This window comes from Lactuca sativa, chromosome 9 (assembly GCF_002870075.4).
Source record: "Lactuca sativa cultivar Salinas chromosome 9, Lsat_Salinas_v11, whole genome shotgun sequence".
Lineage (NCBI taxonomy): Eukaryota > Viridiplantae > Streptophyta > Magnoliopsida > Asterales > Asteraceae > Lactuca > Lactuca sativa.
Window position 1 is genome coordinate 163021110 of NC_056631.2, and position 27935 is coordinate 163049044.

Genomic DNA, 27935 nt, shown 5'->3' on the forward strand with positions numbered 1-27935 from the left:
GGTTTGAGTATGAGTTTCAAGCCCAATCATCTCGATTGAAACCTCTCCAGGTTGATACTCGAATCCATAAGTTTCTAGTGTTGATTTGAAGACAATAGGTCCCTTACAGGAAATATGTAGCATTTCTTGCCCGTTTGTTTGTCCAGTGAGAAGTTCTATAAAAAAAAATAGCATTAATGGATTTTAAGTTTGACACATAATTTGATGTTAATTTGAAGACGATATGAAATTAGTTACAATACCCGAAGCATCATCATTAGCAAACCACATAAATCAAACGATTCAACATATATATGGGAAGTGATTCAAAATTTTGCAATTGCGAGATGTTGAAAATATTGGGAGTGTGGGGATTTCATATGTGTTGATTTTATAAGCTTAATATGGAAATATCAGAATCTAGGTTTGCACCATTTTCGTCGTCTCTTAAACAAACCTATATGAATCATTGATTCTATGGTGAGTTATTTCACCCATCTTCATCCATAACCTTTTTGCCCGTTTAAGAAGCCAATCAAGTGTCGATTGTCTCATAAAAGAAACACAGGAATAGGTAGAGAGACGATGGTTTGGGTGTGGGTCAAAATCAAATTGTTCCAGATTTGTGGGTCAACATCAATTTTGTTAAAGATTCTCGAACACATACACGTTGAAGAAATCGATTTAGGGCTCCATATTGATAGGAAAGAATCAACATTGTTCCTTATTATTAGACCAGGAAATCACCTACAGAACCTAATGAAAAAGCTTACATAATGACACAAATCAAGAGATACGGAGAATAAGAGTTGATGACATCTTTGAATGAAATACTTAAACTAATCTAGGATGATATAAAGTTATGGGAGAAAGATTGGAGCCGATGGTAGTGATGGGTCTATTTCTTCGTATGAATTTGCTTTTGGAAAGAACCGAATACAAAAGCTTAGCTGATGATTATATATATATATATATATATATATATATATATATATATATATATATATATATATATATATATATATATATATATGTTCAAATGTTTTTGACAATTATTGTGTGCATAAATGCACCAATAGGAATTCAGGAAAAAATTAATTCTTAAATAATCAAGATAAGGCTAGATATGTAATTTTGCATATAAAGTAAATAATAACCAGAATTAAATCCCTTGATTCATGGATCAAATCCTTTAAATTAGACCACCGATTCCCCCTTTTCTTTAAAAATCATCGTCTACACCCGTCGGACTCTCTGGATTAGTAGCAGCAAGGCAATTGATTTTTATAAGGTTTAAAGTCGTGGTTCAAGAAGGCAGATCCTGGCCAGGTGGTCGTGTTCGCACGAAGAAAATGTCAAGTGGCGATTGTGTCGCTGCAACAGGTCTAGACGGCAGTGTACTCACCGGAATCAATGGCAATCCTCTCAGAGTTCTTGCTCAACAACTAGGGTTTCCTCTTCACAAAGTTAGAGACATTTTCCCTCTTTATCTCCCTAATGGAAGAACTGTAAACCTGAAATCGATTCAAAAGTTGAAGTTTCCTTCAATAAACTCCTGGATAGAGTCTGCAAGCTCCGGCAATCAATGATCGAGGAAGCAAAATCCATTGACGTTCCATTAGGTACAGCTCTAGAAGCTTTCCAACAAGTTTACAGAGTAGCAGAAGACCCATGTATTAAGATACTCACTCATAGTTTCATTAAATTAAACATGTTTTTTCTGTACAATATCATTTCTAGTTCATAGAGTTGAGTACGCTTTTGGATCTCATGAACAACCGACGATTGGAATCTTCGAAGGAGAACCAAAACAGTGCAAAGGATTCACGTTCAGGAAGCAGATTCTGATAGGATGGACGGAGATGAGTCTAAGAGATGTGAGAGGATTCATGGAAATGCTATCTCAAGATTACACAGGGATTTCATATAACCTAATCACCAGAAACTGCAATCACTTCTGCAATGATGCTTGTCTCCAACTCACCGGAAATCCTATACCGAATTGGATCAATCGTCTAGCTAGAATCGGTAAGCTATTAACTAATTTCAATTGTTTCAGTTCATAATCGTACACGTTCGTTTTCTTGCGATCGAATGAAATTCCTGACACTTTTTTTCCGGTGATGATTAGGTTTCCTGTGCAACTGTATAGTTCCAGCGAGTATAAATTTGACTAAAGTTGGAATTGAAGATCATAAAGTGTGTAATGAAGCAGAGATTAAAACGAAACTAAGGAGTCGTTCAAATCGGTTCACTTCATCTTCGAGTTCTCTATTGTCATCTTCGGTTGATCGTCCCAGAAGTCATGCAAGAATTGTTCTCCCTTCATCATCGCTTTTGATGCTTGATTCCCCATCGTCTCAGGCAATAACAGTCTGTAATGGTAATCATATTTGTAACATCCCAAAATTCAAGGCCAAAAATATATTTAAAAAAACATTACTAAATCATAGTGTAAAGTTATTCAAACATACAAAAAGGGTTTATTTGACAAATCATAGTTTCATTTCCAAATCGCTTGTTTAATTATCAGAGTAAAACATCCCAGGTTAACTTGTCATGGTGTGTGCACTGCAACCCTCCCGAGCTCCTTTTTCTGAAAACCGAATACCTGAAACCAAAACTAAAAACCGTAAGCACGAAGCTTAGTGAGTTGCCCAGATACCACATACCATACAACCAATTGATCCAAACATGCCATACTTAGCCAAGATCCATACATAATCAACATATCATAATCAAGTAAGGTACTATGTGCCAAACATAGTGTTGCTAAGGTGCTATGTGCCAAACATAGTCTGGTTGTTGTGTCACGGGCCGCACGTGGTCTTCTTGGTCCAGCCTGGGGCCATTCCCTGGGTCTTACAGACAGGTGCCAAGGGCCACCCCTGGTCTTTCATACACAATGGCATACAGTGGGCCAGGAGCCACCTTCTGGTCTTTCATACATATTGCTTACGGCTAACCCCCGGGTCTTCCTATCATACATAATAACATACTGTGTGCCAGGAGCCACCTCCTGGTCTTTCATGCATAATGCCTAGGGCTAACCCCTGGGTCTTCCTAGCATACATAATAACATACTGTGTGCCAGGAGCTGCCTCCTGGTCTTTCATGTATAATGCCCAGGGCTAACCCCCGGGTCTTCCTAGCATACATAAACTAGATGGGCCGTCATTGGTGCCTTAGACCCATACAAACAGTGAGGAGACTCACCTGGTACTGCTGAACTTGTTGATAACCCCTCCGGATGCTGACCGACAATTCCCTGAACCGCTGCTCCACTAGCCCCCCGAGCTACCAATATTAAAACATATATCCCTTAGCTTAACTGATCTCCAAAGGTCAACTCTGGTCAAAGTGAAAGTCCTGGTCAAAGTCAACCTTCCAGGTCAACCCTACTCGTCGAGTCTGCCTACTGACTCGCCGAGTTCATTAGCTCAGAATCCTTTCTTTCGCGACTCGACTCGCCGAGTCAGCCCCTGACTCGTCGTGTCTACCGATTTCCGAGTCCTGACCTGTCCAACTCACTGATTTCCCACTCAACTCACTGATCCGAATCTTGAATCAAAGGGTTTAGGGGGGTTCTGCAACCCGACTTGTCGAGTCCAAGAACAGACCCGCCGAGTCCTAGACAATCTTCAACAGACTCGTCGGGTTGTTCCTACAACTCGTCGAGTTCCTGCCTATCGTCATCCAACTCGCCGAGTCCACCCATGTGACTCGCTGAGTAGCTTCAGCTCTTAATCCATACAGTGGCTTTTCGAGCCATACAGGGGATCCAAACTGCAGATCCACTCTTCTAAGGCCCAACTTTCACGTAAAGTTGGAAACTTTACGTTAAACCAAGATGCTAAAGGCTTAAAACATTCTAGGGCTTGGTTTAGTGACAAGCATGCTTCACCAACACACCAAAGACTGCTGCTTTATGGGTTTCTAGGCCAAGACAATCCCTAGATCCGAAGTTCTCTTTGCTCACAAAGGCTCAATACACGAATCAGCCTTGGAAATGGCCCAAAATGACAAAATCTAACTAGGAAGGAGGATCTAAGTGAATAACAGCCAAGGTATGAGCTTCATACCTTTCTAGGATCTGAAATGACACATCACACAGAGTCCACTGCTACTTCTTGAATCACCCAAAGTCTTCCTTCTTCCTTATAGCTTTAATCACTCAAAAATGGCAAGAGAAGCTCAATGACACTCAATGGTTGCTGAGGGTTTCTAGTGAAGGTAGAGGTAGTGATCTAGGCTGGGGTGAAGGCCTGAAATGATGCTTAAATAGGGCATTAAGCCCGGAAATTAGGGTTATCCAACCCAGACCTGACTAGCCAAGTCGGTCCCTCTGACTCGTCGAGTCGGTCACTTAAACCCCGACACGGGTCCCGCTGCAACTCGCCGATTTCACCCATGGACTCGACGAGTTGACCCCTTTAACTTAGGGTTTTCCTTTCCTTTCTTGGTCTTTTTGATTCTAGGTGTTACAACACTCCCCCACTTAAACTAGACTTCGTCCTCGAAGTCTGTCATGGCCAGCCACCTTGAAGGTACACACTCCACTCCTTTCGATCCAAACCTTGAATATGCCATCTTCAGAATAACCCGTTACATGCAGCCTTCGAGTACCACACTTTATCCAACCGGTAATCTTACCAATACTCGTGATACACCTACCCTTGATTCGCAAGGGGTTTACTCTTTCACCTTACACTGTCACTGGCCTTTCTAAGGTACTTTCCACAAGCAACAATCTTCCCAATTTCCTTCGACGACCAATCCTCTACCGAAACCACAATCCCGGTCACTCTCAGTGCCAGCCGTCAAACCAGTACTCATGGAATGATCCTTATACAATGCTCTAATACTGAAAGCTCCACCCAATCATGAGAATTCAGACAATCCTTCAGGTAGCAGATTCCTTTCTGCTATGCTTCGGGCTCAGCCGAGAACGGCGTCACCAAGCCAAATCCTTTACCCTAAGATCATTCGATCCCGTGATGAGCAGTTTAGCATCACCCGACCAGCTTACAGCTTTTCACACCGAATCCTTTACCATCATTCCTGCCTGCAGTCTTGTTGACTCCCATCCGCCTACCGGATGAACCGAGACCGCCCTGATCCCAACTGGTCTACCATTACCCAGAATACCAGTTTCCCCCATGCTACCTCGGAGATATGGGCCCTCGCCCACACTCCACGAACTAAGCTACTAATCAATGCCACGGCTTACAGGCAGTCCTGTGCCACTCTTGGTCTCCAATGACCTACCGTCTTCCCGACCCAATCATAATGTGGCCTACTTACATCCGGGCGACTGCCCCATCCTGAACTTACTACCTGAAAACCCTGCCACTGAATCATACACCTGGTACATTCGCACTAGCGAATAGGGACCGACGAATGCTACGGGCCACCCCATAGTCTTACAACACTCTATGCTGCCAGCCAACTAAAGCTACGGGCCACCCCGCAGTCTTGCTAAACTAATGCTACAGGCCACACCGCAGTCTAACTATACTCATATACGATCGCTACGGGCCACACCGCAGTCTTACTAAACTAATGCTACGGGCCACACCGCAGTCTTACTAAGCTAATTGTTAGGTTAGTATAGTGTTGCGTCTATTGGGCTCGTTAGCTAGTTCAATATATATCTTCGGTATGGGCCTGTCCATCTGTGAGTTTTGTAGGGTTTAGTATAAATGGATGCTTGCATGCATCCTAGAACGTAAGGATTAGAAATGATTAGAGAAGTATTGTTCAGATTATTCATCGTTCTTGTTTTGTAACCCTAGAATCCTCTACAGTGGAAGTTCTTAGTCGAGCTCTGCTGAGGATCGAGTAATCTAATCATTCGACACATTTTGATTCATACTTGTGTTTTGTTTTTACTATCTTTACGTTCATCACTTACCTGTTACGAAGATCTAATCGATCAAAGAGTTATTTTATAACTCATCAATTGGTATCAGAGCAGGAGGCTGTGTAATTCATACACATCTTTTCTGTGAAAGAGTTTGCGATTAGGGTTATTCCGCATTAACTAATATTTATTGAGCCGTCATTCCATAATTGACGTAACTCAGCACTTATTTGTTTTTCCCTAATATTACATATTACAAGTCTGATCTTTCAAACAGGTTAAACGATCAAGCATGGACGAGTCACAATCTAATCCCATTAACATCTCAAACAGCATTGGATCAACGACGAAGATTCCTATTCTTTACACCCAGGATTATGAAGTCTGGGCGCATCATTTTGAAGATTATGTTATCGGATCTGAAGACAATGGATACCTTATTTGGGAAGCAATCGTATCTGGACCATTTGCTCACTCTGGAACATCAAAAATCATTAAAACTCAGAAAGAGTATAATGATCTGTTAAAGGACGTAAAGGATGTTGCTCAAGACGAAAAGGAAAAGTTTCAGTGCAACATTAAAGCATTGAGACTGATTCGATTCGCTCTTCAATTAGATACATTTCGGTTGGGGAGTTCATGCAGCACCGCTAAAGAAATATGGGATAGGCTGCGAGAGCTATATTCTACTGATGAAGATTTGGAGCATTCCATTCAGACCTTGCTTTTGTCTGAGTTTGGTGAATTTAAGCAGAATTCTGATGAAACTATTACTCAGACGTTCGATCGCTTCAATCATCTTCTTAGCAAGATGATCAAACACGATATAGAAAGGAAGATGATTGAACAAAAAGTAACATTTTTGAATGGCCTTAGATCCGAGTGGAGAGCGGTTGTGTCCACTGTTAAAGCTCATGAGCAATTTAAATCTTATTCATTGGCAAAGCTGGTGGGGATTTTGAAATCCCAAGAAAAGATTGTTTTGCAAAAGAAAAATGTGGACTCTAGTTTAGGGTCCTTGGCCCTCCTGTCTAAAAGCAAAAGTGTGGTAGAAGATGAAGATCTCAACTTAGAAGACTATGATCTTACTTCTGAAGACTATGCAATGATGGTGTCGAATCCAAAGAGGTTCATTAAGAAAAGGTTTCCTACCAATAAGAACCGAAATTGGCAGGGAAGCTATAGTTCTGAAAAGGTTAGGGAGGAACCGAAGACAGAGGAACCAAAGAAAGAGGCGAAAATTGAAGGAGATTCTGGTGTGAACTGCTACTACTGTGGAGGAAAGAACCACTATGCCAAAGATTGTGTCCCAAAGAAAATGGCAGAGAAGGATGAGGAAAAAGATGAAGAGGCTGTGTTGATGAAAAAGATGGAAGAGATCAAGAGAAAGAAAGCTACTGCTAACCCTTCGATGAATGCTTTAATTGTGCAGGGTTCGGTAGTGGATGATGAGTTCGGTGGCGTGCAGGTCTGGTCAACCGACTCAGAGGATGATGAAGTCAGGAAGCCATCTCATGGAAAGGCATATGTTGCAAGGAGTGATGAAAGCGGTGGGAAGTGTTTAATGGTGACAGATGTATCTCAAATGAGGGGATACAACACATACGGTGGGAATGATGACACCAAGGAGCGAGAGGACTTATGCTTCACAGCAAAACCTCTCAGTGTGCAAATCAATGAGCTTGATGAATTGATCAAGAAGGTACAATCCATTTTTGTTTCATTCAAAGTCCCACAAAATTCATATGAAAATGAATTAAAAAGCTTAAATTCAAGAATCTCAAATCTAGATAGCAGTTTAACTCAAACACGGGTCACCAATTCTAACCTAACTGACCAAATAAGCAGGGTGTCATCCAAGAGTGAGGAACGGAGGATGTGGATAGAGCTGAAGGAGTTGGAGCTGATTAAATCTAAGGACGAAAACATTTATTTACAAAGAGACAATTTAAAACTTTTGAAACAGAGAAATGTATTTTGTTTAATTGCTAAACGTCTTTATGCTAACATCACTCAACTTCATCTGAACTGTGAAATAGGGCAGAAAATTCATCGCATGATTTTGCCCTTCCTTGAATTTAAGGAGGATGAAATCGATGCAGAAGCATATAATTGCGAAAGTGTAGTTTCGTCTGATGATGTGAATCCGACTTATATGTATGGTCTGGACAAAATAGAATCTTTTATAAAGTCCAAGGACCATAAGGACATGCTGAAAAACCTTTTGGATGAAAACTATAAACGAAAACTTAGGACCGAAACCATACAAAAATTTGACTCATTGAATGCCAACTTGAGCTCAGAAAATAAAATTGATGTTGAAAACGCGTCTGAGCTTAATGAGATGATGATATGAGTGTAATTTCTGTAGAGGATGAAGTTGACTATTCTGAGTTTGTCAAGAGCGAACCCGAAAACCACAAAAATCTTAATTCTGAAAATTCTGTGGAGTTTGCTCATTTGTCCCAAAATAAGTCCCCGATTCTTGAAGAAAATGCTGTTGTGTACCAAAAGGTAAGAACAACACCGAATCAGGTGTATAAGGTCACAGGAGTAACCGAACATCAGACTGCCGAACTCACCGCCATAGTAAACGAAGATAATGCAGATGGCTGTGATGAATTTTTCTGGTATGCTCCTATAGATAATGTTGACGAAACCGTTGGACTGTCAGAGCAGACGTCATGGAAAACCAAAGGCAGATATGTGTCAGAGCCACTAAACAAGCCTGACAACTTTGATGTGCCAAGTACTAATGGTACAAAAGAAGTTCCTGTAGAAGAAGTCACTCCTTCAAGCGAAACATCATCTGTTCAAAGTGAACCGGCTGACAGGAAGCAAAAGCAAAAAGCCAACATCCACCAACAGTCGAAGCAAGTGAAGGATCAAAATCAGCAAAGGAATCTGAGATACAAAAAGAATCTCTCAGAGCGAAAACAGTTTTGGCGATCTCAAATCGCCCATTTCTCTTATCATGACAAAAATTCAAAGTCAGAGAAAAGTGCTGTCAGGCCGCAAGAAAGTAACCGGAAGGACAGGTTCGGTTCTGAAAGGAATAACAACTGAAGGGAATGGTTCGGTTCATAGAACACCAGCTACCGAAAGCATAGGTTCAGTTCCGAGAGCAAAAGCTACCAAGGTTCAAGGTTTGGTCCCACCAATGACCAAAAACAAAAAGGTCACTTAGAACCACAAGTCAAGAAAACTTCTCAGTCTAAATTCTCTCGTTCTAATTCTTCTGAACCCCTTTCTAAATCCAATTCTGTTCAAACTCAAAATCCAAAATCTTCAACAGATTTGAAAGGAAAATCGAAGGTTTCCTCAGTCAAGAATGTTCAAAAGAATTCCAAGGCCCAAACGCCTGAACGTGAATCCAAACCTACTGTAACAAATCCTAACAAAATTAAAGTTTTCACTATTAAGAAGAAAGATGAAACAACTTTAACAAAAAGAACATATCTTATTGACATTTCTCTTACTATTCCTGTTCCTGTGAAAGGCTCACGTGGACCCAAGAAACTTTGGGTTCCTAAATCTGCTTGATTTTTGCAGGTTATCAGTGACGAGCAGTTTGACGAAGAATGGTATATTGACAGTGGCTGCTCACGTCACATGACAGGAAGAATGGAAGAGCTGAGAGAATTTCGATCTCTTCCAAACGGAGGGAATGTCAAGTTCGGGAACAACTCATACAGCACGATAAAAGGTTATGGGATGATAACAAATGGAGACTTCACGATTAGAAAGGTTGCGTACGTTGAAGGACTACAGCACAACCTCATCAGTGTATCTCAGCTTGTTGGAGGTACCGGTCTTAAAGTTTCATTTGACGATGAGGGTTCGGAAATAATAGAGAAGAAAACAAAAAGAGTGATTCTCAAATCGGAGCACAAAGGTGAAATGTTTCCTCTCAATCTCAAACCTATCAAAGGAAATCCAGCTATCTGTCTATTATCCAAAACACATTCTGACGAAAGCTGGCTGTGGCACCGAAGGCTCTCCCATCTCAACTTCAAGGATATCAACAAACTTGTCACCGGAGGTTATGTTCGAGGACTTCCATTGCTCAAGTTTGATCGAGAACATTTGTGTGCTGCGTGTGAAATGGGGAAGCAGAGTCGTCAAAGTCACCCATCCATTATAAACACTAAAGTCGTTGAACCACTTGAGTTAATTCACATTGATTTGTGTGGTCCATCCTCTATCGAAAGCATTGGCGGTAGCAAGTATATTCTTGTTATTCTTGATGACTTTTCACGTTTTACACGGGTGTTCTTTCTGAAGCACAAATCTGAGGCAACTCTCAAGCTAAAGATGTTTATTAAGCAGGTTGAAGTGCAACTGAGGAAAGTCGTTTGTAACATCAGAAGCGACAATGGGCTGGAGTTTAAGAATAAAGAATTTGAAGACTTTTTGGCAGAAAAAGGAACCAGTCACAACTTCTCAGCCCCCTACACCCCTCAACAAAACGGGATTGTCGAAAGACGAAACCGATCTTTGTGCGAGGCGGCCCGAACCATGCTAAGTTTCGCTTCTCTACCTCTATATTTCTGGGCTGATGCTATTGCTGCAGCATGTTTTACACAGAACAGATCCTATCTCAATAAGCGTTTCACTCTTACTCCTTGTGAGATCATCAACAACAGGAAGCCAAGCGTTAAATTCTTCCATGTATTTGGCTCACGATGCTTTGTCTTCAACTCTAAAGAACATCGTAACAAGTTCGATGTTAAAGCCGATGAAGGGATTTTTCTGGGATACTCTCTTACCTCAAAAGCATACAGGGTTTTAAACAAACGTTCGAGGAAGATTGAAGAAACGTATTATGTGACTTTCGATGACAGCTACGTCAAGAAGCTGAAGTCCACTGAAGAAACAGTTGGAGAAATTTTCTCTCAAATAGGCCAAGTCACGACATCGATTGCAAACTTGTTTGAGCAGTTTGTGGAGTTATTCGATGAACCGGAGAAGGCTACTCTCTCGGAGGCCAATGCAGCAGACAACAAAGTTGACCATTTGAAGCAAATCGTCGAAGACACCGCCAAACGAATGGGTGAAGGAGAATCAGTTCCAAATGAACCTCCCCAGCACGGTGCTTCAGTTGAGGGGGAGAATCAATCTTCTTAAAAACAGCCAAGCTCACAAGTTGAGGGGGAGAACTCTTCTCCAGCTAGACCCGAAAGCTCTACTGCACCCGAAGGTACTGTAGCTCCCGAAAGCTCTACTGCACCCGAAAGTCCTGTAGCACCGGAAAGTCAAGATACACCTGAAAGCTCATCAGTCGAGGGGGAGAATGCCGATATGTTTTATGACAATGATAGTCAATTTGAATTAGAAGAGATGGTAAATGCTGAATTGGATCCATCCTATGATCCAAATTACCCTCCTCTTGTCAAATGGACTAGAGATCATCCTGTTTCACAGGTTGTGTGTAATGTCTCTGAAAAGGTCCTGACCCGATCTTAACTGAAGGCAAAGCAAACATCTATATTCTCAAAAGTAGAGTTCTGCATGATTAACTCTTTCGTCTCAAAAGTGGAACCAAAGACAATAGACACTGCTCTTGATCACTCTGATTGGGTTCAAGCTATGCAAGACGAACTTAATGAGTTTGAAAGAAATAAGGTTTGGCGCCTCATTCCAACTCCTAAAGATGCTTCGGTTGTTGGTATCAAATGGGTGTTCAGAAATAAAATGGACAAGGAAGGCAATGTGATAAGAAACAAAGCTCGTCTAGTGGTGAAAGGATACTACTAGGAGGAAGGAATCGATTATGAGGAAACTTTTGCTCCTGTAGCTAGGCTGGAATCTGTTCGAATATTTCTTGCCTATGCTGCACACAAGAACTTTGAGGTCTACCAAATGGACGTAAAGTGCGCATTTCTAAATGGTGAACTTGAAGAAACGGTGTACGTGGAGCAACCTCCGGGATTCGTCAATGAAAAGTACCCCAATCACTGCTATATTCTGGACAAAGCGGTTTATGGACTGAAACAAGCACCTAGGGCCTGGTATGAAACGCTAACCAAGTTTTTAAAGATGTCCAAATTCAAACAAGGTTCGGTTGACCCAACCTTCTTTCGTAAGAAGGAAGGAAACCACCTTATGATTGTTCAAATCTATGTCGATGATATCATCTTTGGCTCAACGAATCCTAGCTTAACAGCTGAATTCAGAAAGCTAATGGAGACTAAATTTGAAATGAGCTCAATGAGTCTGATTAACTTTTTCCTTGGTTTAAATATTAGACAGGGACCCGAAGGCATTTTTATTAACCAGGAAGCCTACACCAAGACTCTCCTTGCTAAATTTGGCATGATGGGAGACTCAAAGGTTAAAGTTCCAATGGCGTTCGGCACCAAGCTGACTCCATCCTTGGATAAGCCAACAGTCGATATTACGCTATATCGCCAGATGATCGGTTCTTTAATGTACCTTACTGCTAGCAGGCCTGATATAATGTTTTCTGTTTGTTACTGTGCTAGATTTCAGGCGAATCCTCGTGAACCTCATATGCTTGCGGTAAAGAACATACTCCGGTATCTAAAACGAACTACCTCTCTCGATTTATGGTATCCATCAAACTCAGGTTTCTTCGTTCAAGCCTACTCAGATGCAGACCTTGGAGGTTGTGGACTAGACAGGAAAAGCACCACTGGAGGCTGCCAATTCCTTGACGGGAAGTTGGTTAGCTGGCAATCAAAGAAACAGACTTGTGTATCTCTGTCTACAGCTGAAGCAGAATACATCGCAGCTGCCTCCTATACATCTCAAGTGATTTGGATCCAAAGCCAGCTCCGGGACTATGGACTCAATATGAAAAAGATCCCACTATATTGCGACTCCGAAAGTGCAATTAGGATCTGTCATAACCCAGTGTAACACTCCAAGACTAAGCACATAGCACTGAGGTATCACTTCATTAAGGATCATGTGGAACATGGGAACGTCGAAATTCATTTTGTTCGAATCACTGATCAACTGGCTGACATCTTCACCAAAGCTCTTCCTGAAGCTTCTTTCTACAAAATTCTACAAGGGCTAGGAATGATGAAATCAGAGTCAGTACCAAAAATTACCTCTCAAGATCAAAAGTAAGAAGCGAAATAGACCGGACGTTCAGGTTCGGGTCTTGTTCTGGTGTACCAAAATCAACCGAACGCTCGGGTTCGGTTGTATCATCTGATATTCGCTTATCACTCAAAGGTAGTTTCTTTGGTTGTAAATCTTTTGTATTATTTTTCAAATTCGTTTATCCTATTGTCAAAGTTCTTTTCTTTTTCAAACTTATTTTTTTGGCAACCGAAATAGATCGAACGTTTGGGTTCAGTTCCAACATTTTTCCCACCCGAAATAGACCGAACGCTCGGGTTCGGTTCCAAAAAAATTTTCTCAACCGAAATAGATCGATCAAACGCTCGGGTTCGGTTCCAACATTTTTTTTATTCATTTTTTTTATGTCTTATTTATTTCTATCAAAAATTTCAAAAATATTTTTTATTTTTTTTCTTTTTCTTTCGTAAATTCAAAAACTCCAAAAATAATTTTTTTATTTTATTTTGATTTTGGCTCTTATCTTTTTGTATATCTCTTTGTGGGTAAATCATTTATTCTAATCATGAGCTACCTAACTCTCTTCTCACATGAGATAAGAGTTTTCTGCTTAGTCCCTATTTTTCACAGCAGAGGTACTTTGGTTTCTTTACACCATCTACATTAGTTTTCTCCATCTCATTCGCTTCACAAACGTAACCCTTGAGACTCTCAGACATTACCACTGAGGTTTATGGTTGCACAATTTATGTGTTCATGATCTTAGCTTCGTGTCACTACGTGCTAAGTGAAAGCCACAATTCAATACCTACTATGCATTGACGGTGAACAATTAACTTGCTCTAGCTTTTACTAATTAATTGACGGACGTATCCATTGGGTACAACGTGAAATCTCTACTTTTCTTTTGAGTGATTCCTATGAAATTGTTAAATCCAATAACATTTCTTCCCTTGGGATCCAGTTTTAATTTTTTTTTGAGATTTCACATATATTAGTTTACCTTGCTACTTAAATTATCTCCAACCTACTTGTTCAACAGACTACATTGGTCTCATAAGTACTTCATTCAATTTCTATCTTATCTCAAGATTAGGAATTATGAATCGAAGCGAAAGCCACCCACATAAGCCTAATTAAAAGAAGCCTTTCAACACTTCTTAATAAGTGTCTGATCGTTATTCAACGGGAAACCACACAAACACTTTAAGGTCTCTCTTGACTTTGAAGGAAGAGATTCGTGCCCGGGATCCATTGTTTCGTGTCTTTATTGACATCACATAATCCCTCAAAAGTGTTGCTTTATTTCTTTTTCTTTTACACACTCAGCACGATTTTTTTTTTGATTTTCCAAAATTCTGGTTTCATTAATTTCAAGGCATTTTAATTCGATTGGTTGTTATAAAAAGGTTGTGGTTGATATTGATCCACGTGGGCGATTTTATTTTAAAGATGCCGTTAATCTCTAAAGGGATAAGATGACAAAATGATGACTCAGGCAGGAGTCCAATCGATTTGATTTCAAACGGCGCGAGAAGGCAAAGCGTGTGAATAGGAACCGTTTCATCTCCAAACGGCGCCTGATGGGAAGGCGTGTAATTAGGGATTGACACTCTCTCTCCTGCGTAATCATAGGCAACACTAACTGTCACGTGTCAATCGCCTCCGAAAAACTCTTCGTTTTTCAATCGAAGATTTGGGAAAGATTCTTCTCTCTCCTTTACCCACAGTATAAAAGGCAATGTAACCCACAATTTACCTCTTTACTGCACCTATATTTCCAGAGAGCAAGAAAATCCTCCAACCACTACTGTTCATCATCTCTCCCAGCTTCATCACAACAATGGCGGATTCTTCATCTGTTCACGCAACTTCTCACATCTTGCCTATTCGTCCCCAGCAGAGTTTGATCATTGATCTTACTCCTCAGGCATATGACGCTTTCATGTTTCCCATCATCGAATGCCTGAAGTACTCGCCAATCACTCCTGCTCTTACCAAGGCTGAAGCTGTTCCAATGGAGTTCCTGTCATAGATTTTTGCTACAGCTTACTACGACAAGGTCGTTGACAGGATTTTCTTCGATGTCTTCGAGCACAAGGCGTCGATTTCCAAGCAGAGGTTTTGTACGCTGTTAGGGTTTGAACCTGATTCGTCGAGGGTTAATCCTGAAACCATTCCGATGGGTCATCTGTTCATCATGTTCTACAACATGGGGTACACTGAGGTGCTCACAACGGTCACGAAATTCAAGAAATCATGTCTACCCCCTTAGTGGAATGGAATGTTTACTGTGTTTTTCAAGGGCTTGTCTGAAAGAAGTGCTGGATCCGACGGGGCAAGTCGTCTGTTCCTTTCCATCATGTATGGGATCTACAATGGTATCACCATGGACTACGGGTCGGTCCTATGGCAACAATTCATTCAGAGTCTTTCTTCCGCTTCTCGACATTCAGAGGTTTCATATGCCAGGTTTTGGACTCTTGTCACTAAATGGGTGATGGACAAGTACCACATCCCCATTGTCGCTGGTGCTCCAATGTCTTCGATTGGTACTTTCCATACCACGAAGATCATTGTCGCTGACGCATTAAAATTTCCCTTCAACGGGTCTATCCCTGAAACAATGTATGGTGATGTTCCTGCCGACAGCCGAATCATTAAAACGTACAAGGAGTTCCGACGATCTGGTCCGAGAGACCTTACTCCAGAGATGCTCAAGTCGATTCATGATGCTGACAAGCCTGCTCCTAGAGGAAAGAGGGCTGATAAAGGAAAGCAGGTGGCAAAGGGAGCAAAAGGCCCATCTCCCAAGAAGAGGAAAACCACCAGAGCCGCCCAATCCCTTCCTATGAAGAAGCGAAAAACCCAACCAAAGCGAAAGCTGATCATCGCTTCGTCCTCAAGTGAATCTGAGGAAGAGGGTTCTAATTCTGATGGATCTCAACGTGGTAACACTCCACCACGTTTGCCTACACCAGAGATTCATATTTCCACTTCTCCAATTTCTTCTCCACAAGTTACAGTCCCTATTTCTATTCCCCCCCCCCCCATAACTTTCACCACTCAAATACCATCCACCTCCATCCCAGTACCACCACCCATATTTACCGACGCAACCACTGCCATTACTGCAGAAGTTAGAACCAACGTATCTGATACGGGGGTTCATACTGACGCACCCAAATCCACCTCAGCACCCGAACCCACACCAACAACCGAACACACCACCCAACCCGAAACTACAACTACTACCGAGCCTCCAGCTTCACCACCACCATCTTCACCTGCTCATGCATCAGAGGGTGAAGAACCACTCCTTGGTGGGGAGGATATGACTTTTGATTTGGTCTATTACAGTCCGTTTCAAGTTCAGAGTGACGATGATGACGATGCTCCTGTCACAAAGAGGCATCTCAAGGAGCTACATGATAAAATCGATTCACTCATCGCCTCATCTTCTACATCTCAGTCCTCCATATCTGAAGCTGCCATTCAGAAAATTGTTGATGCTTTTTCTAAAGCTCATCAAGTTTCTATCGATTCCGCCATTGCAGCCATTGACGACTCAACCAATGCATGTGAGGCAGCGACCGAAAAAGTCGATAAACTATTCACTGATGCTTCTTCCTTGTTGAAATCTTTACAGGAAACCGCTGAAGCCACCTCGACAAAGCTGGAACCCATTGTCAACCAGCTGGCTAACTCAGTTGCATCAGAGCTGAAGTTGTTCGCTTCACTTCGTCAAACCATCTCTGACGAGAACTCAGCTTTCAGAACAACCATTGAGGAGCGTCTCTCTAAGCTTCAAGAAGACTTAGCTGCTGAGAACTCTCTCATGGATGCTCTCGCAAGGAAGACTACCGCTCTAAAGGTCAAGAGTATTCAACTCTCCAACTCTCAACAGGAGATTGAGTCTCTTCGATCTGAAAGGGAGGTGGTTAAATCGTGTGTTTCGGATGTCCACTCAGCTATCTCAAACATCCTTGAAGCACATGACCCGATCCTCAATTATTCTGTGAGGCGTGACCTTTCAGAGAAGCTTGCTCCCGCCCTCTCTCTACTGAGCAAAATTGAGGGGCTCCTTGATTTCGTGTCCATTCCGAAACAAGGGGGAGAAAAAGTGAATATGTCTCAACCGCCTCCTTTTTCAACAGCAACACACACAACCGAACCTCCTCCAGTAGGCCAAGCCTCCGGTTCCGGTGTAAAAGATAAGGGCAAGAAGATTGCTGAGGAGAGCGATGAATATGATAAAGAGACAATTGCCAACCTTCTGAAGCAACAAGGTCGAGATAAAGAGGCTGATATCAATGCTCGTGTGGCTAGAGAGGCCGAAGAAGCCAAAAGAAGACAGAAAGAAGCCCACGACCTTCTCGAGAGCAGGAAAACTCTTTTTCCTCCGTGGACTCTTGAGAAGCTGATTAAAGAAGCCATCGAAACACCCAGTATCTTGTGGCTAGAACCTGTGATCTCTTTAGATCGTTCTAACACTGTCGACTCCCGGTTCGATATGCCACTGACCCGAAAGGCATTTGTTTTTCATGCCTTTGCCAACATTGCTGAGTTCCCCCATCCTCATCCACAGGTTGATCGGGACTTAGTCGAATTTTATCTGAAGGCAGCTCAACCACAATACCAAACTTGGAGCGCTCAGAAAATCATCAATGTTCGGGTCCTGAAGCCGTTCACGGAAAGCAACTTCACCAACGTTCGGTTCAAGGTACTACGGGGATATGCCAAGACCGAACATGCCATCTCACTTGCAGATCTTCCCAACCTTAATCCCCATGACTGGATTATCTTGCACAACATCCTTCTTACAAACGAAGCAGAATATGGTCCGATCATCGACCACTTTAAGAGGATGCTTGTTTGCTATGTCATGGAAGTTGCTTTGATGGATCAGGAGATAGCGAGCGTATTCAAGAAGAAGCCTACCATATCTTCTGTTGGTTCTACCAGTGATCTCAACATGATGCAGATGGGGAAGATTGACCCAAAGAGAAACTCCGTCATGTTTACCACGAACGAAGGACAAAAATGTCTTTTTGCCTTGGCAGACAAACATCTCTACACCACTGCCTGTTTGGAACACGTTTTAGGGATCATCCATCGATGCAAGCAGAACACAGCGGATGATATAAAGTAATTTGATGATATGATTCAATGGTACATTCGCTTCAGACAGACTATCATTGCACTTATCTCACGTCTGTTTGATACAACAAAGAAGGTTCCCGCTACTGGCTCAAGCAAGAAGAAACGATAGTCTCGCTCCAATTTGACGCAAAGGGGGAGATTGTTAGGTCAGTATAGTGTTGCATCTATTGGGCTCGTTAGCTAATTCAATATATATGTCCGATATAGGCCTGTCCATCCGTGAGTTTTGTAGGGTTTAGTATAAATAGATGCTTGCATGCATCCTAGAACGTAAGGATTAGAAACGATTAGAGAAGTATTGTTCAGATTATTCATCGTTCTTGTTTTGTAACCCTAGAATCCTCTACAGTGGAAGTTCTTAGTCAAGCTCTGTTGAGGATCGAGTAATCTAATCATTCAACACATACTGATTCATACTTGTGTTTTGTTTTTACTATCTTTACATTCATCACTTACCTGTTATGAAGATCTAATCGATCAAAGAGTTATTTTATAACTCATCACTAATGCTACGGGCCATACCGTAGTCGCACCACACTTCGACGCTATCTGCTAACCATTGCTACGGACCGCCCCGTAGTCTTACCATACTTCTCTTACTATCTGACCACTGGTGAATGCTACTACCATCCGGTAGTCTGACAACACCTTCCCACACCGGCTAACTGGTAGTGAATGCTACGACTAACCCATAGTAAATCATACAAGAACAATCTAGTACCCCCAAGCGGTACTCGTTTCCCAACAGGAATTCTCGGCCGATTTATCTACAGTCTGGCACCAGACATCTGGAGAATGAGGTCTCACAATTGGCAACTTTTTCCAAACTTCCCACTTGCACTGTTCTCAATTCATACAGCCACCTAGGCCATCATTCTCCCTGACAGGAGAGCGAAACTTTTCCTAGTTCCAAAACCTATTCTGTTCCCATAGCATGATTGTTTCTCCCCCACTTAGCCTTGGCTAAGTCTTTACCAAACGCGAAGACCCGAGGATTTGCATTCCTTCCTCCTTTGCACAAAAGGGCATGGTAACTACCATCGCCTGGATGTCGCTAGCGATCCATCGCTAGTCCACTCCTAATACCGTACGATCATCGAATACTAGACGAACACCTCCTGCATCCCCGATCCTGATAAGCCCCTGATCTCCAACTAATGCCCTTAAGGTCCGACTAACTACTACTCCGGGCAACCTCCTCGGTGATAAGCCACTTTCTTTGATGCTTCCGAAAGCCATCCCGAACGCCAAGATTAGAACCATCAAACCCTGATGATGGTGGCTGACTACTCCCTGAACCATTTCAACCATAACCGAGATGATACTAGACACTCGAACCCGAAGTGAAAGATGACCTACACTAGCTACTAATAGCTCCTGGTATGCAATTGGCATATGACAATTCCAAAATACAATCCGAATACAAGCAGAGAGACAAATCATACATAAAATGGCCTGAGTCCGGGGTAAAGAAAAACTTCCGTAATTTGCATAGAAATGAAAATAGCCATAGATACATACCGGCAACATTCCCTGCTGTAATCCAGATCTTCCGTATCTGTCACTGCAAGGCCCTACCCTCTCGCCCATCCGTAATCCTCGTGGTCGTTGGGGCAGACGCACTCCCTGCACCTCCCCTCATCTTTGGGCAGTTAGCCCTCTTGTGGCCCACCTGATTGCAGTGAAAACATAATGGGCTTGCCCCCTGTGGGCAATCCCTGCTGACGTGACCAACATTGCCACACTTGTAGCAGCCTGAACACCTGGAATGACAAACTCCCTCGTGCGATTTCCCGCACGTGCTGTACTGACTTCAGACCTGCCGACCTGCTAATCTCTGATATGAAGTCTTGGGTCTCTTCCCGGGACCCTCCAAAGTATACGTCTGATCTGACTTCCTCTTCGCAATGTCCTCCAGATTGATCTCCCTTTCCCGCGCCCTGGCAATCATAGAGCCCAGGGTCGGGCATGCCGAGAAGCTGACATGTTCTTGAATATCAGCTCTCAACATGTCATGATAATGGGTCCTCTGCATCTCATCATTCCCTGCATACTGAGGCACCAATAAGGCCCTCTCCCGAAACTTGGCGGTAATCTCCGCCACCAACTTTGTCGTCTGTCTCATGTCAAGGAATTCTCTAGCCAGCTGCTAAAGCGCCACTGCCGGCGCAAACTCCGCCCTAAACCTGGTCACAAAGTCTGAACAGGTCATAGCCTCGATGCCCGAGGCTCCCAATGAGTCACTAACTGACTCCCACCAATCTCTGGCCCGGTCCCTCAAACATCCCGCCGCAAAGCGGACCTTCGACCCCTCCAGGCAGAAGCTCGTCAATTGTGCAGACTCAATGTCTGCGATCCATCTTCTGGCAGCAATGGGGTCCTTCACCCCATGAAAATCCGGCACACCACACCCTCTAAAGTCCTTGAAGGACGGCATGCGCATACTCGCCTGGCCAGACGCCAAATCACTCCTGAAAGCTCGGAGGCGATCCTCCATCAGCTCAATGATCCCCTCCTTGATCAACCTGAAAATGACCGGGGTCGCCTCAAGGATGCCTCTCGTAATCTTAGATGCGATGAACTCGCGTAATTCATCATCAACTTGTTCGGATCCCACGCCCGAACCTGATCCTGCCCCTCCTGCTCCGTGTCGCGTGGTCACCATGCTGAAAATACACGTGTAAAAGTCAGGATCATACATACTCCTGAGAGGTCTAACACACTACAAGATCCTCGATCTCATCTTGGCCTTTCTCAAATCGAGTACGGATCCTCTACTTTCAGTAGTACGGGCCCATACTACCTTCCACATCTATCCGTACTTTCCTCGAGAACTGCTTTGACTCCACTAGGTCTGTAACGCCCCGTTTATTTAAATAAATTAGTAAATGTGAGTCCCGGACTAATTTGTGAAGAATTTTAGAAGTCGGGGGTTAAAAGAGTAAGTTCGGAATTAAATTGAAAGGATTTGAAGGCTGAAGGGTTATTGGTAATTTAGGGAGTTATTATGAAAGAAATTTATGGGATCAAGGCTTAAAATGTAAGTTTTGGAGTTAGTTTGTAAAGATTTCTGAAGGCAGGGTTAAAAGTGTAAATTATGAACTTATTTTGAAAGAAAAGAAGGAAGGACGGATTGATTATGTTAATATGGGAATGTGTTTTAAGGCATCGGGTATATAAGCGATATGTGAACCCTAACCCTAGAAAAATGGTTTCAGTCGCCATGTATGAAGTCGCCCCCCCTAGTCCACTGTTCCGATCAGTTGGGTAGCCATCGTCCGCCGCTACTGCACCACCGATGAGCGCCATAACAGCGCTGTCAGAGACGTCATGAACAGCATGGATAATCGCTGATGATCGATCTTTGGAGCAGCGTTTGTCATCTGTTGGGCGTGAATGAACGAGAAACGGCCGGTAAGACCCAACCGCCACTCACCTCCTTTCCCTTTCGTTCTTTTCTGTGACCATGAATATGGAATTGTTGTTGCTATCGGGTGACCCTCGGGTGTCATTTTCTTGTTCCAACACCATTGCTGCCGTTCTTCTCTTCTCTTTTCGCTCCATTCACCGCCATGGGGTTGTTTCTGCTGCTCCGGTAATGATCACCACCCCGAAGGGGCAGTCGAGTCTACGTGGGTTATCACCTGTCATGTTGAACCGAGAGGTGCTGTGAGATTGTTGCTAGCTGGAATTCGAAGAGAAGAACCACCATGGCCGCCTGCCATGGTGGCCGCTGCTACTGCCGCCTTCCGGTGATGCCACTGCCGCCGTGATTTGGAAAATTGGGCAATATGTTGGGCTTTAAGCCATAGTCGGACTTTTGGGCCTTTTGGATTGGGCCTTAGGCTTGAATAAGCCAAATCAGGGGTAATGTAGTAATTATCCAAGTATGTATTTATAGTTATGTAGTAGAGCCCAATTATTAATTGGGTGATGTTTTCGTATTGACAGTTCGGAATCTGTCATCCAGCAGTTGGGTTTGAGTATGCAGGACTTCAGCAGTGTGGGATTTAGTCAGCAGGACTTCAGCAGTGTAAGGTGAGTTTCCTTCTAGTAGGAACTGGTCTACGGCCACAATGCTGGCCCTTTTAAGTTAGCAGTAGTTACGGACTTCAGTCCGATGCAGTAGTTCAGTATGCTTGGTGTCTTTGTGATACAGACATGGTATGAGTTGTGTGTTCCGGATTATGGTCCGATGCGGTATGCAGTATATGTGTTCATATTATATGCTATGATTATGTTATGCTATGTTCAGTTAGTTCCGGACCTTGGTCCAATGCAGTAGTTAGAGTGCTTGATGTCTTTGTGATTCAATCATGTTTTGTGTTATGTGTTCCGGACTCTTTCCGATGCAGCATGCATTATATGTGTTATGTTAGTAGCTATGATTATGCTATGCAATGTTCAGTCAGTTTCCGGACTTTGGTCTGATGCAGAGGGCAAGGCGCTGGTTAGTTCCGGACTTCGGTCCGATGCAGAGGGCAAGGCCCTGGATAGTTCTGGACTTCAGTCCGATGCAGAGGGCAAGGCCCTGGTTGGTTCCGGAATTCAGTCCGATGCAGTTTCTGGACTTCGGTCCGATGCAGTGGGCAAGGCCCAGTAATTGTTTTACATGTTATTGTATGGTATGTGGTAGTTTGGGGGAGCTCACTAAGCTTCATGCTTATGGTTTTCAGTTTTGGTTTCAGGTACTCAGTTTTCAAAAGAGGAGCTCGGGAAAATTGCAGTACACACACCATTTGTTTAGCCTAGGATGTTTATACTCTGATATATTTGATAGTTGTTAAGATATTTTGAGATACATTGTTTATGATTCTTATATGACGTTTGATGAATATGGTTTTATTACTAATTTAAAACGAAAATTTCAGACTGTGTTTTTGGGATGTTACAAGGTCCCTTTCTCTACTACTACAACGTCCAATACTTTCTCATCCTAGGCTTACCCTAGGGAAACCGCTGACTCAACTCAAACCAGTCCTAGGCTGCTGAAGGCCTCCTTGTGATGCCAATTAGCCATCACTTGAATACCATCACATGTGATGAGGCTCAGATAATCCTTCGAGTAAAAGACTCGTCCTTACAACGGTTAGACTTAGACGAGAGCTGCGCAATAGGGCCAAATCCAACACTCTGAGATTATTCAACCCTGACCACATGTGACGTGACGTATTCACCTAATGGCTAATTCTCATCACTCAGAATCCCACAATGCACAAAGCAAGCATCATTCATACAAGGGAAAATCTAACCACATAATACAATCATATTGCTCTATCCCCTAGTCAGGAATCTATTCTAGCATGCATCTCATAAAGATCATATACATATAATAGGCACATAAGGCATCCCCCTAGATCCTTAGTCCTAAATTATCATCCAGTTCTAATAATCATATCATAACATAACTTATATGGTATCTTGGGGTACTTACGTGAGCTCGGCTGATTGCATGCACCACACCCTTTTCTCTTTCCAAAGTTCCTTTTTGCTTTTTCTAAAACCCTTTTTCTTCCCTCAAAATCCTTTTATAATTATGGTCTTTCTTTTGAAAATTTTATACCACTTCCTCAGTTTGAGTTCAGACACACCCGAGAGTGTGCCCGGATCCCTCAAAGTAAGGCTCTGATACCAACTTGTAACGTCCCAAAATTCAAGGCCAAAAATTTCTTTAAAAAAAACATTACTAAATCATAGTGTAAAGTTATTCAAACATACAAAAAGGGTTTATATGACAAATCATAGTTTCATTTCCAAATCGCTTGTTAAATTATCAGAGTCAAAACATCCCAGGTTAACTTGTCATGGTGTGTGCACTGCAACCCTTCCGAGCTCCTTTTTCTGAAAACCGGATACCTAAAACCAAAACTGGAAACCGTAAGCACGAAGCTTAGTGAGTTCCCTAGATACCACATACCATACAACCAATTGATCCAAACATGCCATACTTAGCCAAGAGCCATACATAATCAACATATCATAATCAAGTAAGGTACTATGTGCCAAACATAGTGTTGCTAACGTGCTATGTGCCAAACATATTCTGGTGGTTGTGCCACGGGCCGCACGTGGTCTTCTTGGTCCAGCCTGGGGCCATTCCCTGGGTCTTACAGACAGATGCCAAGGGCCACCCCCTGGTCTTTCATACACAATGGAATACAGTGCGCCAGGATCCACCTTCTGGTCTTACATACATATTACCTAGGGCTAACCCCCGGGTCTTCCTATCATACATAATAACATACTGTGTGCCAGGAGCCGCCTCCTAGTCTTTCATGCATAATGCCTAAGGCTAACCCCCGGGTCTTCCTAGCATACATAATAACATACTGTGTGCCAGGAGCCGCCTCCTAGTCTTTCATGCATAATGCCTAGGGCTAACCCCCGGGTCTTCCTAGCATACAAAAACTAGATGGGCCGGTATTGGTGCCTTAAACCCATACAAACAGTGAGGAGACTCACCTGGTACTATTGAACTTGCTGATAACCCCTCCGGATGCTGACCGACAATTCCCTGAACCGCTGCTCCACTAGCCCCCGGAGCTACCAATATTAAAACATATATCCCTTAGCTTAACTGATCTCCAAAGGTCAACTCTGGTCAAAGTCAAAGTCCTGGTCAAAGTCAACCTTCCAGGTCAACCCTACTCGCCGAGTCTTCCTACTGACTCGCCGAGTTCATTAGCTCAGAATCCTTTCATTCGCGACTCGACTCGTCGAGTCAGCCCCTGACTCGCCGAGTCTACCGATTTCCGAGTCTTGACCTGTCCAACTCATTGAGTCCCCACTCAACTCACTGATCCGAGTCTTGACTCGAAGGGTTTGGGGGGGGGGGGGGGGGGGGGTTCTTCGACCCGACTTGTCGAGTCCAAGAACAGACTCGCCGAGTCCTAGACAATCTTCAACAGACCCGTCGAGTTGTTCCTACAACTCGTCGAGTTCCAGCCTATCGTCATCCAACTCGCCGAGTCCACCCATGTGACTCGCCGAGTAGCTTCAGCTCTTAATCCATACAGTGTCTTTTCGAACCATACAGGGGATCCAAACTGCAGATCCACTCTTCTAAGTCCCAACTTTCACGTAATGTTGGAAACTTTACGTGAAACCAAGATGCTAAAGGCTTAAAACATTCTAGGGCTTGGTTTAGTGACAAGCATGCTTCACCAACACACCAAAGACTGCTGCTTTATGGGTTTCTAGGCCAAGACAATCCCTAGATCCGAAGTTCTCTTTGCTCACAAAGGCTCAATACACGAATCAGCCTTGGAAATGGCCCAAAATGACAAAATCTAACTAGGAAGGAGGATCTAAGTGAATAACAGCCAAGGTATGAGCTTCATACCTTTCTAGGATCTGAAATGACACATCACACAGAGTCCACTGCTACTTCTTGAATCACCCAAAGTCTTCCTTCTTCCTTATAGCTTTAATCACTCAAAAATGGCAAGAGAAGCTCAATGACACTCAATGGCTGCTTAGGGTTTCAAGCGAAGGTAGAGGGAGTGATGGAGGCTGGGGTGAAGGCCTGAAATGATGCTTAAATAGGGCATTAAGCCCGAAAATTAGGTTTCTCCAACCCAAACCTAACTCGCCGAGTCGGTCACTTAAACCCCGACACGGGTCCCGCTCCAACTCGCCGAGTTCACCCATGGACTCGACGAGTTGACCCATTTAACTTTGGGTTTTCCTTTCCTTTCTTGGTCTTTCTTATTCTGGGTGTTACAATATTTAATCAATCTTCCTTCTTTTTATTTTTTTAAGCTTTTGGGCTTTTTATGAAGTTGAATCTGCGAAGCATATGAAGGAGCGTTTGGAAATGGTTGTTAACTACTCAGAATTCGTACAAGTTACAACTAATAGATTCTTGATATGAGTTATGACTACGATGATTTAAATAATTTAAGAACGTTGAATTTTGAAAAGTCATATGCATAAAATAAAAGAATCTTAACCACAAATATGTATTGTCGTTTTGTAACTGCCTACCTGATGCTGTTTGGAAAAAAAAAGAACTCTGTTTGCACAAATAGAAGTCTTAAAATTTGATAAGGACACTTTTGTAATTATAATTGCATGTGCCTTTAGATTTGATGGTTTAGTTTTTTAGAGATCTACTTTTAAATGTTTTGTAATTATAATTGCATGTGCCTTTATATACTATCAGAATGTATTCTACCAGATTTTGTATTCTGCCAGAATGCATTATATGTATTCTGTCATATTCTATGTATTCTACCAGAATATATTAAGTGATAGTTAATTGCAAGTAACATGTTTTTAACAATTATTAGTTTTTGTTGTATTTGTGATAGGAATGGCTGGAAGAAGATGTTAAAGACCTTGATATTCTTTTAGAATATGTATAATTATATTAAAATGTATAAAGATTTTAGTCTATAAGAATATGTATAAATTTGTATTTAAATTCGGATGTATAAGAATATATTAGAATGTTTGTTATTTTTCAACATCTGATTCAAAAATTTTGTTAATCTTCAATAATATTCTATTAGAATAAAATTCAGAAAGAGCATCATTCTAACAAAATAATATTCTATTAGAATAAAATTATGAAAGAGCATCATTCTAACAAAAAATATTCTGACAGAATAAAATTGGTAAAAAATTGAAATTGATTTAATTAAAAAAATTCATATATATATATTTTTTTAAATTAGGATAATTAATCATCCCTAAAAATCCAAAAATTTTCTTTTATAAATGTAGTTTATTGTCCAAAATACCCTTTTGCTTAAAATTGTGTGATTATATGCTACATGTTACCCCATTGTAATATCATACACTCTCAAATGATGTCCATTGATTAATTTTATCCATTGGTCCAGATCTGTACATTCTGGTACACAATACTTAGTAAAAAATAAAATAACCTAAGCCTATATATATATATATATATATATATATATATATATATATATATATATATATATATATATATATATATATATATATATATATATATATATATATATATATATATATATATATATATAGGGTTAGGTTCATGTGAGACGGCCTAATTTTGTGAGACCGTAAGACGCATTTTTTTTAGTTAATTCAAGTTCCGAAAATAATATTTAAAATTTTTTTTTTTGGATTTTTCTATTTATTTTGCATTTTAAAATTATTTTTTCGAATATGTACAGTGTAATATTCTATTAGAATATTTAACGTATTTTAAAAAAAAAAAAAAACAGGATTTCTAAAATTTTTTTTTATTATTATTTTTTTTAGTTAATTTAAGTTCCGAAAATAATATTTAAAAGAATAATTTTTAGATTTTTCCATTTATTTTGCATTTTAAATTTATTTTTTAGAACATGTACATTGTAATATTCTATTAGAATATTTCACGTATTTTAAAAAAAACGGGATTTTTTATATATTTTTTTATTTTTTTTTAATTTTTTTTTAGTTAATTCATGTCCCAGATTTAATATTTAAAAAAAGAATTTTTGGATTTTTCCATTTATTTTGCATTTTAAAATTATTTTTAGATTTGGTTTTACGGTCTCACAAAATTAGAATGGTCTCAAATGAACCTGAACCTATATATATATATATATATATATATATATATATATATATATATATATATATATATATATATATATATATATATATATATTAAAAAGTGTAAAAGTAAAAATAAAATTGTATAATAGTCATTTCAGTTTTAGAAAAGACCTGAACCACAAATAAATTCGATGAAAAGAATCATCTAACCCAAAAGTCATTATTTCAATTAAACCCTAAAAAAATCCATACCATGTAGACTATTTTTAGAGTTTTGTCTATTTAATAAGATGAGAAAATTCTGTGTGTGCCCTTATTAAGCTGTAAAATATCATATTTA

General features: G+C 41.4%; 1 protein-coding gene across 1 annotated transcript; it reads left to right on the plus strand.

The window, feature by feature from the left end:
* Positions 1-1719: 1719 nt before the first annotated feature.
* LOC128129157 (uncharacterized) lies at positions 1720-26424 on the plus strand. The gene is made up of 3 exons (XM_052767822.1): positions 1720-2007; positions 2111-2343; positions 26371-26424. Exons 1-3 carry the CDS (start codon positions 1842-1844, stop codon positions 26422-26424), a joined length of 453 nt encoding a protein of 150 aa, XP_052623782.1. The 5' UTR covers positions 1720-1841.
* Positions 26425-27935: the final 1511 nt, after the last annotated feature.

What these genes read in the sequence shown, in the direction of transcription:
- LOC128129157 (XM_052767822.1), top strand. Translation starts at nt 1,842, where the DNA reads ATGAGTCTAAGAGATGTGAGAGGATTCATGGAAATGCTATCTCAAGAT. An exon ending in CAATCGTCTAGCTAGAATCG is followed by an intron (nt 2,008 to 2,110) that starts GTAAGCTATTAA and finishes GGTGATGATTAG; the next exon opens with GTTTCCTGTGCAACTGTATA. An exon ending in TTGATTCCCCATCGTCTCAG is followed by an intron (nt 2,344 to 26,370) that starts GCAATAACAGTC and finishes TATTTGTGATAG; the next exon opens with GAATGGCTGGAAGAAGATGT.